This window comes from Planococcus citri, chromosome 5, assembly GCF_950023065.1.
Source record: "Planococcus citri chromosome 5, ihPlaCitr1.1, whole genome shotgun sequence".
In the NCBI taxonomy this organism is placed as follows: Eukaryota; Metazoa; Arthropoda; class Insecta; order Hemiptera; family Pseudococcidae; genus Planococcus; species Planococcus citri.
In genome coordinates this window covers 24937423-24949653 of record NC_088681.1, presented here as the reverse complement: position 1 = coordinate 24949653, position 12231 = coordinate 24937423, and the positions used below count along the sequence as shown (strand labels likewise).

Below are 12231 nucleotides of genomic sequence, written 5' to 3'. Positions count from 1 at the left end.
TTTATCAGAATTCGAAGTTTGTACCACTACTCCCCGGACACCCTATAAGTAGATAAGATGAATCGCGGTAGATTTCGAAATCCTCCCACAAAAAATTAACTGACGAAATGATAAAATAAATGAAAAGAATAAAAAATGAGCAACGCACATAAAATTAAATTACAAATGAGAAATTAATAAATATAGAAACTGCACAAGAAACTAACAAAAACTCAACCACAGTCTAAAGGTAGGTAAGTGAGTACAAGCTGCGACGAAATGGCATAGCGCGGTTTAACCTTGCCATGAATTTGAATAACATTTTTTTTTATTAATACTCTATAATTTACTCCTCTTTACGTCTCATCCACAGCAGATGTAAACAAATCGGTTGAACTTTTTTCCCCAGTCTAGCGAAAAGAACAGGTTCTTATCATTATGCCGCGTAAAACCATCGAATATAACACGAATTATTGCCGGTGCCGCTCATATCGTATAGTTTCTCGGAGTGTAATATTTCCAAAAAAATGTATCCCGAATCAATTATTCACTATCTACATACATAGATTCAACTGCTGGTGCTTAATATTTTGATGTGACATTTTCACTGTTTAAAAATCACTCGGTTCTAATAATTTTCTGTGTTATTTCAGACGCGTTATTGCGATATTTCGTTGAAACATTTTCCATCATGCTTGAAGATGCTCACACAAACTGTACCTATGGTAATTATTACTGTGATTACGTTTTCGTTAATTATCAAACAAATACATTGCGAATCTGATTACGACTATGAAGGAAACGAGACCGAAATCGAAAACGACTTCGTCTGTGAGAAGGTTATCACCGATATTGGTAGTTGTATGGCCGGCAGATGCTCGACTGATAACGTTGCAATGCTTAAAAAATGTAATTCTTTCTACGATGGTGCCGAAGATATCAAACGAAAATGTGAAGATTGGCCTACAGATGAAGATCAATTGCAGAATACTTTCCTAACATTACCGGCTATAGGTGCAGGATATAATATTGTGTATTGGAATATGTATTGCGCCTTATGCAATTACCATTACATCTTGGAATTTGGGACTCCGATATCGTATTACACTATTATAGAGCAATGCCAACTGGCTAAATATTATAATTTCAACTCCGCAGAGTACAGGTCATTTATGGGAATGAGTGAACATACAAACACAACTTGTAACTTCAAAATACCCAGAGTCATTCGGAAGAGTTCGTTAAAACCAAAAAATTACTGCAACCAAACATCAGATAGCAGTGACGAGTTACTTGATCCTGTCCATCACAAATACTGCAATACTGATCCATCGACGTTCTGTCCAAAATTACCATTCAGAAATGATTTATTATGTTCATATGGAAGTGACCGCACCAAGCTTTGCACAACGGATTGGTTTATTCTCGAAAGAATGAACTTTGCATACGGCGAATATGGTAACGTTTTTGTGCCATCGTTATCGATGTTATATCCTGAATACTCGAGTAGCCAGTATACTAATCAGACAGGAACTAAAGGATTACTTTACATTTGTGGAGAAGAAGAAAAATATGGGTATCCTCTGAAACTTATCGGTATAGTATCCTACATCATTTCGATGGTATTCCTCATACTATGCGTAATAATCAATTCGAATAAACAAAGTCTGCAGAACCTACCCAACAGAACATTGTATTCGTTTTGTATTTCACAATTGATATATTCGTTCTTTCGTTTGAATAATGAGTTTCCAATGATTGATGGAACATGTATCATTATCAATGTCATGTTTATGTTTGCTGACGTGAGCACTTCGTCGTGGGCTGTGGTAATATTTTTTGAATACACTTGTCTTATTTATTGTTTGATTCGAAGTCGAAGGATATCTACCAAAGTTCAAATGAAAAAATACTTAGCCTATTGTACAGTGTGTTGGGTTTTACCAACAATTTTAACTATGGTTGCGATGTTCTCTATTTTCACAAATGGCGAAAAGTCACCATCGTCTTGCCCGAAAATCAAACATTATTCGCTCATTTTTTGCGGATATCAAGTGCAATCAAACCAATATACGGAACTTTTATATCAAATCAATGATAAACTGGAAAAATTTAGTGCTGTGGTTTTCACATTAGGTTTAGTTGCTGTACCGTTGGCTATGATTTACCTACGAAAACAGAATACTACCACATCCACGAGTAACCGAAATTACTTTATTATTTATGTAAAAATTATGCTCGCTATGTCCGCTCATTTTGTGTTTCATATGATTATGCTGATTGTATCTTCTGATGAGGGAAAGCAAACATCATTCGAGGTATTCGAAATGTTCGATGGTTTCCTCGGTGTTTTGATTTTTTTCCTTTTTTATTTTAAAAAATCCATGTTGAATAATGTATTAATGATGCTAAAATTAAGGAAATCTTCCGCTGACAATGTTGAAATGAAGGGCGTAACAAATTAATCAGGTCTCAATTTGACCAAAAAAAACACGTCCACTCGCGTATTAATCTGTCCAAAGCAATTTCATGATTGATTATTATTGTTCTACACGCCAATACGAAGAAATCTAGCCCAGATTCCAATTTTTCCGCCTCCCCTTTTGCGAGGGTCCACCCGCTAGCTTGCAGTTGATACCATATATTTTCAACCTTTCGAGTAGCACGACAATCAATTCTTTATTACAAAAAATGCTGTTTTGTAGCGAGGAGAAAATCTAGTAGTAGAATGAAATGGCAACAGGGAGGTGAGTCCTATATGAAATCGAGGGGGAGGAGAGGAAATTGGCTGTGATACGGGCCTTTCGAAGAGAAATTCAATTCTAAACACTTTTTGTTATTATACTTTTTAATGTTTCTCTGAAAATTTTGGCAGAAAATGAAAAAAAACTGATTTTGAGAACGTTTATTTGAACTTTCAAAGCTCAACGGTTGTTCCAAACAAAAATTTACGATGATCACGTTGCGTTGTAAAGGAGGAACAATTTTCATTTGAACTTTTTTTTCGTACAATTAATAGGTTAAGAGATAGACGTATTTTCATGGTGGGGGTGGATCCTCGGAAAAAGCGGAGGGGGAAAATGGTTATTGAGATGAATCTCTTTGTATTGGCGAGTAGAACAATAATCAATCATGAAACTGCTTTCGAGAGAATTAGCGAGCGGATGACCAATTGAGACCTGACTCAATACATATTGAATAAATTATGTTTTTTATCAGACTTCATTTTTTTTTTTTTAATACCTATACCTACAGGTCCAGTAAGGATGAAGATTTGACCCTAAACCCGCATTCTGATTTTTATGCCATTTTTCAAATTGAATATATGGATTCAAGATTTGTTATGTTCTACCTTTACCATTAAGAATTTTTTTCAGAATTTGTTGGTCCATCGCCTTAAAATCATATTTTATGAGTCAACGTTCATTTTTGAGGGTTTGATGGTGCGTTTTAAAAAGTTCAAAAGATTTGAAAAAGCTGATCGGTATTTTATTATGAAACGTTTTCAACTTCTTGATTTAATTGTTGTTTTTTTTTTAAATTCGACATTCTCAACAGGAAAACAGTCGCTTTTGAGCCATTCTGGAACCTCCAGAAAGCCTAAAAAGGCCAAAATAAACTTCAGCACTTGTAACATTAGTTAGTGTTTATTGGGAACCCTGTTGGTCGTTTTGGGTGTTTTGCATGAAACTTCGAATTTTCTGAAATCCAATTTAGGGAGATTGCAGTCAGATTAAACAATTCACATATTTTTCAATTTTTTTCATTTTAGAACGTTGGTGTGGTAGGTATGCGTGAAAAGGGCTGTATGAGCAGGGCAAAGGCGAAAGAAAAATGAATAATACTCAGTTTTGAACACGTTTCCTGATAACAAATTTTTCGTAAAAATGTTAAAAACGAGATTTCGACTTTTTTTGGAAATTGTTTTTGGGAATTTGCGGTCCCAGGGTGGCACTAAATCAAATTTTTGTAAGAACCAAAAATGTCAGAAATTTTTTCAGGAACAACCCATATTTCATGATTTTTTTTGTAGAAACAATATTCAAGGTGGTAGGGGAGTTTTCAATGTTAAGGTGCGCTCTCAGGAAAGGGGAGGTGGTAGAGATTGAAATACCAGGGTGTCCAGCTGTCCACTCATTTCCGGAAATGATTTTCCCTGACTTTTCCAAATTTTCCAGATCAATTTTTCCATTTATCTAGACCTTTTTTCAAAATAAAAACACTGTATTTTCAAAGTTACTCCTCCTATAACAGATGAACTCTTCCAAAAAATTTCCCTGACTTTTGAGGGAAAATTATTCGAAATTTCCGAAATTTCCTGACTTTTCCAGGTTTTTTAGGTTTTCCAGATGTGTGGACACCCTGAATACGAGCTAAATTTACTTGTTTCAAAGTAAAAAGTAATGATCAGTCATAAAATTGCGTTCGGCATCCAAACCGACGGTATTTTCATTCAAAATAGCAAAAAACCGTCAATTGACGACTTTTCAAGCGCTTTTTGAGGTGGGAAGAGGGGGTTTTAGCGAGGCTCAAATCGAAAAACAAATTACGCTATTCGATTTGTCATCTGAAATCGCATCTTTTGAGTGCAACCCGTTTTCGGAAAAATTGAGGACTGGTGCTTTGAAATTAAAAAACAATGTGTTTTTATGTTTTGTCCTGAAAAAAGTTTTCAGTCGGTAGATTTTTACCAACCAAACCCCTCTTGTATAAACCAGTTTGAATCTATGCTGATTCCATGAAGTAATAGGTAATTGGAAAAATACGTGATCATTCAGAAGACAAGACTACTTTGGTCAGTAGTTGGCGCGTAGTTAAAATCTGCAATTTTGCTGTAAGTTCTTCAACTGATGAAAAATAGTATGATATAAAGGAGGGAACAGTGAAAAATATAAACCACTCATTAGAATGGAATTTTCACTGAAATTCCATTTTGATCGGCAGAAGCAATAGAAGGATAAATGGCTTCGGAGAATGGCAATATTAACGCTGTTTTTGGAATAAAAATAAAACGACCCAAAAATTTGAATTCAGCGTTCTCAGAAACATATGATATTTAGACATATTAGTCAATTTTTTGAAAAATTTTGAATTTTACTCCTCCCCTACCCTTCCGGGGTCAAATTCGAGTTAAACAGTAAACGGGCCCAAAAATTTGAATTCAGCGTCCTCAGAAACCTAGATTTTGACATATTAGTCAACCTTCTCAAAAATTTTGAATTTCACTCTCTCCCCCGGGGTCAACACTATAGTTTGAAATAAAACGACCCAAAAATTTGAATTTAGCATCCTCAGAAACTTAGATTTTGACATATTAGTCGACTTTTGAAAAATTTTGAATTTTACTCCTCTCCCTCTCAGAGAGAGGTCAAATTTGAGTTAAAAAGTGAACGGGCCAAAAATTTGAATTCAGCCTCCTCAGAAACTTAGATTTTGACATTTAGGTAGGTAGGTAGTCGATTTTTAAAAAATTTTGAATTTATACCCCTCCCTCACCACTTTGGGGCTAAATTTGAGTTAAAAAGTAAACGGGGCCAAAAATTTGAATTCAGCGTCCTCAGAAACCTAGATTTTGACATATCAGTCGATTTTTTGAAAAATTTTGAATTTTATCCCTCCCTGGGGGCCAAATTTGAGTTAAAAAGTAAACGGGCCCAAAAATTTGAATTCAGTGTCCTTAGAAACTGAGAATTCGACGTATTAGTCAACTTTTTCAACGAATTTTGAATTTCATAGTCCCTCTACTCCCACATTTTATCCCCTGCCGTGTGAAGCAAGCGTGTTATGGATTCGCGACATAGCATACGTTGAATAGTGGAGAAATACTAGGTGTAGGTACCCAATGAAAAAAAACTTGGAATCAACTTTTCTAAATAAATGTACGTTTTCAAGCTGATTCTGCTGGACTATGTGTTAAAATTGTGCTTAAATACGAGACCAGTTGTGTTCATTCCTGTCCAATATTATTTCTCAGAACCTTGGAGAAAAATGTGCGAATCAATGTCCAATTGACGCGGATTCACAGGCTGATTTGTCTACATTTAGACCATTAGAGCAGGGCAGTGTTTTTTTGATAATACATTACCTACTTATTAATGATAATGAACAATTATAAAGCGTCGATGATACGTGAAAATAACATGCTCGAATATAAATTATGCTTTTATATTTGTAGGTATGTACTTTGATAAGCTTGTATATTGTTATATAATATGACGAATGCGGAAAAATATGAAGATAAGATGATATTCGCGGTATATTTTGAAATTACCCCCTTCCTCCTCCAAAAGAATTGATTATTATCGGAATGATAAAATAGATGAAAATACCAAAAAATAAGCAACGCGGATCAAATAGAATTCAAAGGAAAAAATCAATGATAAATACAGTACCTAAGTAAAAAAAACTAACAAAACTCAACCATAGTCTAGCTCTAGAGGTAGGTAAGTAAGTACCTATGAGCTGCGACGGAATGGCATAGCGCCGTGTAACCTTGCCATGGGTTCGAATAAAAATATTTTTAAAAATACTCTATAATTTACTCCTCTTTTCGTCTCAACCACAACAGGTGTAAACAAATCGCATCGAACAACTTTTTTTTTTTCATTCTTGCGGAATAAGAACAGGTTCTTATCATTAAACCGCGTAAAACGATCGACTACCTACACCATGAAGTATTGCTGCTCATAGTTGCTCGGAGTTCACCAAATTAACATGGCTATTTTTACCCTAGTAGTACTATAGTAATATCTCCAAAAAAATGTACCCCGAATCAATTAATTACCCAATTGATGCTTAATACTTTGATATGACATTTTCACTATTTGATAAACATTCTGTTCTAATAATTTTCTGTGTTATTTTCGACGCGTTATTGCGATATCGTATAGAGAAAATAAGTTGATAAAAAAGTTCCACTTCATATTTCGTTGAAATATTTTCCATCATGCTTGAAGATGCTCACTCAAATTGTTCCTATGGTAATTATGACTGTGATTACGTTTTCGTTAATTATCAAACAAATACATTGCGAATCTGATTACGACTATGAAGGAAACGAGACCGAAATCGAAAATTATTTCGTCTGTGAGAAGGTTATCACCGATATTGCTAGTTGCATGGCCGGCAGATGCTTGACTGACAACGTTGCAATGCGAAAAAAATGTAATTTTTACTACGATGGCGACGAAGATATCAAACGAAAATGTGAAGATTGGCCTACAGAAGAAGATCAATTGCAGAATACTTTCCTAACATTACCAGCTATAGGCACAGAAGATAATATTGTGTATTGGAATATGTATTGCGCCAGATGCAATTCCGATTCCATCTTGGAATTTGGGACGCCGATATTCTATTACACTATTATAGAGCAATGCCAACTGGCTAAATATTATAATTTCTTTACCGATGAGTACAAGTCATTTACGGGAATAGGCGATCATACAAACACAACTTGTAACTTCAAAACACCCAGAGTCATTGGGAAGAATTTATTAAAACCTGAAAATTATTGTAACCAAACATCAGATAGCATTGACGAGTTACCCGATCCTGTCCATCTCAAATATTACTGCAATACTGATCCATCGACATTCTGCCCAAAATTACCATTCAGAAATGATTTATTTTGTTCATACGGAAGTGAACGCACCAAGCTTTGCATAACGGATTGGTTTATTCTCGAAGGAATAAACTATGCACACGGCGAATATGGTAACATTTTTGTGCCATCGTTATCGATGTTATATCCTGAATACTCGAGTAGCCAGTATACTAATCAGACAGGTACTAAAGGATTACTTTACGTTTGTGGAGAAGAAGAAAAATATGGGTATCCTCTGAAACTTATCGGTATGGTATCCTACTTCATTTCGATGGTATTCCTCATACTATGCGTAATAATCAATTCGAATAAACAAAGTCTGCAGAACCTACCCAACAGAACATTGTATTCGTTTTGTATTTCACAATTGATATATTCGTTCTTTCGTTTAAGCTATGAGTTTCCAATGATTGATGGAACATGTATCGTTATCCGGGTTATGTTTATATTTGCTGACGTGAGCACTTCGTCGTGGTCTGTGGTAATATTTTTCGAATACACTTGTCTTATTTATTGTTTGATTCGAAGTCGAAGAATATCTACCACAGTTCAAATGAAAAAATACTTAGCCTATTGTACAGTGTGTTGGATTTTACCAACAATTTTAACTACGGTTGCAATGTTCTCTGTTTTCACAAATGGCGAAAAGTCACCATCGTCTTGCCCGAAAATCAAAGATTATTCGCTTATTTCTTGCGGATATCAAGTACAAACAAACCAATATACCGAACTTTTATATCAAATCAATGATACACTGGAAAAATTTAGTGCGGTGGTCTTCACATTAGGTTTAGTTGCTGTACCGTTGGCTATGATTTACCTACGAAAACAGAATACTACCACATCCACGAGTAACCGAAATTACTTTATTATTTATGTAAAAATTATGCTCGCTATGTCCGCTCATTTTGTGTTTCATATGATTATGCTGATTGTATCTTCTGAAGAGGGAAAGCAAACATCATTCGATGTATTCGAAGTGTTCGATGGGTTCCTCGGTGTTTTGATTTTTTTCCTTTTTTATTTTAAGAAACCCATGTTGAATAATGTATTAATTATGCTTAAATTAAAGAAACCTTCTACTGATAATGTTGAAATGAAGGATGTAACGAATACAGAGTTGCACACTGATGATACGAGTTACAAATAGTAGATGAGTAAATCAAGTGTTTTTCATGAGATTTTGTCATATTTTGTTTTTTTTGTGTTTTTAATACTTTATTTTTAGACGCACATAACTTCGCCTGAGATTGATAAGACTGTGCTCACCTTTTAGATCTAATCTGATCAAAACACTGATCTGATTAGTGATTAGGTACATTTGGTCAAAAAAGAACATTTTGATAATTTCCGGCAATAAATTAAGACTCTTGTATAATTTTCGACAAAAAAGGAGACATTTTTGACTACTTTGTAATAACACGAAAATTTTCAGAAATTTTACTAAAAAGCAAAAGTTTTTTTGAAAAAAAAAATACAAGGCAAACAGTTTCAGGATTATTTGGCAAATTTTGGTTTAAAAAAAGTGAAACTTTATGAAAATTTTGCAAAAAACGACTACTTAAGTATTTTTGTCAAAAAAATTATGAATTTCAGCAAACAGTAGCAATTTTTGAGTATTATGGCAAAGGAATTTTTTGAAATTTTTTGGTAAGAAACGAGAATTTTTTGGTAATTTACGACAATTTTGGCAAAAAGAATGGCAATTTGGAATTATCTTCAAAAAATCGAGATTTTTTCCAATTTTTGAAAAAAAACGACGCATTGACAATCAGCAAAAAAGAGAACTTTTTGGCGATTTTTGGCAAATAAGCGAAACTTTTGGGTAATTTATAAAAATAAATTGAAATTTTACAAATTATGCAAAAAATTAGCAATTTCTAACAAAAAAATGTTGACAATTTTAGCGGACAGCAGTAATTCTTTGAGAATTACTGACAATGAAATTTGAGTAAAAAAACGAAATTTTTTTGACAATTGGCAATTTTTGGTTAAAAAATAGCAATTTGGTGTCATTTTTGAAAAAGCGAGAATTTTTTGCAATTTTTGAAGAAAAAAACGGACTTTGACAATAGGAAAAATCAGTAGTTTTTGACAATTTTTAGTAACAAATCCAGAAATCTTTCAAAAAAAGTAAAACTTCCGAAATTTTGCTAAAAACGACAATTTTTATTTAAACAATAACAAACAGCAGCAATTTTATAATATTCATTGCCCAGCAAAGAGATTTTTTTGCAATTTTTCGAGATGAAAAAACGAAACTTTCTCGGGAGTCGATTTTTAGTCAAAAAGCAAGACTGTGACAATTTCAGCAAAAAACAGGACTTTTTAAAATCAGCATATTATTCATACCCATAGAGGCATAGACATACGACAAGATGTTTTATTTGTAGAAATGTGAACATTTCAAGCTGTAGAATTACTTTCCTATATTTTTTTGTGATGTACTCAGAAATTGTAGGTACAAAATTTGTTATGATTTGAATAAAACATTACAGCCAAAATTATCGAAATTATTCTGTTGTGGCGCAAATCGCAGCCCTGTAGGCTTTTTTTAAATGCTGCTAGGGGGTGTCAAAGTTTTCAGTGAACTTGAAATATCATCCATTTCAGCAGTAGATTACTCGATAACCGCGATACCTACAAAAATGGAACTTTTTCCAATAGTTAGGGGTTTTGAAAGGCTTTTTGATGATATGTATCATAAAAATCAGTGTTGCCACTTTTTTTCGTACAAAAAATCAGCTCGAAAAGTTTCAAAACGTGGTTTTTATGTCGTTCCAACTCTCAAAAATTATGAAAAAATATATCATGGACAATATTTTATGCTGAACAACATAATAAAAAATTGGGATGCATTATTTCGTAAAGTCGATTTAAAAAAATTGGAAGTTTGTGAAAAAATGAGATTTTTCGATTTAAAAGATATGAAAAACAGTTTTGATTGGTGAAGTTGACCCATTTGACCCCTATTTTTACGTATCTGTAGAAAAAGTTGAAAAACCACTTTCCTTTGATGAAATAAACTCATCACAAAAAAATCAAAATTCGAAAAAATTCAAACATCAACGAAATTTAATTTTTATCAAATTTTTCATGAAACACGTCAGAAAGAGGTCAAAATAAGACAACTGAATAGATTTAAACTTTTTATAATGTTTGGAATTGAAAATTGAATTTTTTCGAATTTTGAGTTTTTTTGAGATGAGTATTGACCTGTAATGACCCATCAACTAAATCATCCTTGGATTGATTCCAAATCGGATCAATGGTTTATTGAGAGCAGGAACAGGACACAAGTAAAATGAGGAGAGAAAAATGTTCTGATTAAGTGAAAAGTTGATTCAGAAAAAAAAAATGTACATATTTGTAAAAAGTACCACTTTGATTCAGGGTAAAAAAAAGTAATGATTTGTCGTTTGCGGTTCAAATTTCCAGATAGACTAATTTTGAATTTAGAGATATTTTTCAAAATGCATTCAGAACTGAAATCTGGACGAATTTACATATTAGCTACTACATATGATTTCAAAACTGCGATATCACAGTAAGTAAAATATGTATAACATACTTAGAATCGTATCCCTGTACTTATTGTGTCTAAGTATCCGACCCATCTCACTTTTGGAACACCCGGTACAAGAGAAAATTTCATTTTCTAGCCACATTACCTACACCGGAAGTGGAAGTACGAGTACGCACGTTTGAAAACTTGGAAATAGCCAAATGAAAGGGTCAAGCACTCACCCAGCAGCGAATTAACGTAGTGACGCTAGTCCTTAATGAATAACCCATTACAGACCAAGGATTAGGAAAAAAGTCGTTAGATGCGAGGGTGCTGGTCACGTTTACAAGTAGGGGGCTAATCCAGTAAAAATTTAAGATCACGAAAACTTCATTTAGATCTTGATTTTCTAGTTTAATGTACCGAATAAGTTAGAAGGCTAATACAAATGGAGATGGCAAAACGAATAATATTCTAGCTTACAAAGAGGCAGAGGGGCGCGAGAATAATTTTTTTTTAATAACGCAAATCGTATCTGCGCGAAAAAAAACAGGGAGATGCAGGATGCTGGATGTCGTCTATTATAATTTTTATTTTTCAATATATAAAAAGCTGCGATAGACATCGAAGGGTATTGAAATTGAAGAAGATGAAAAAAAAGGCTAATGAAGGGATGGAATTAGAAATATTTTTAATATTAAAAGACCAGCTGGTGTAGCCCCGCCGCTTTCGTTGGCGACGATGCGATGTCGAAATGAAAAATACGATTAAGAATTGGCGAGTCGAATATTCTACGACTGACTGTGCATAGGTCATACAGCCTTCTCTCTCTACTTTTATAACCGAAACTGATGTTTTTAAACGATTTAAAAACGTTGTCTGTGAGTTTCCATATCATACGATGGCGATATTCGAGCTGGAGGAAGTGGAAGTTGCACGAAGTGCGGATTTATTGAAAATTTTGCCAAGCGAGGTGCCTGGAACGAAGGGTATTTCGCTGGGTCTCATTTAGGTATATCCATGAGCTGTGTAGGAATTCGTGAACAGTTGCCGGTCTCCGGCGACGAAATATTGAAGAGTTAAATTGAATTTTACTCGAGAGATTCGTCGTGTCGGATGCGATGCGGGCTGCAAATATAAT

General features: G+C 34.0%; 1 protein-coding gene across 1 annotated transcript; it reads left to right on the top strand.

The window, feature by feature from the left end:
* Positions 1-391: 391 nt before the first annotated feature.
* Positions 392-3199, top strand: LOC135846457 (uncharacterized). The gene is made up of 2 exons (XM_065365554.1): positions 392-557; positions 633-3199. Exon 2 carries the CDS (start codon positions 681-683, stop codon positions 2442-2444), a length of 1764 nt encoding a protein of 587 aa, XP_065221626.1. The 5' UTR covers positions 392-557; positions 633-680; the 3' UTR covers positions 2445-3199.
* Positions 3200-12231: the final 9032 nt, after the last annotated feature.

Bases quoted from the DNA above. Each gene is read 5' to 3' on its own strand.
- LOC135846457 (XM_065365554.1), top strand. From the start codon at position 681: ATGCTCACACAAACTGTACCTATGGTAATTATTACTGTGATTACGTTT.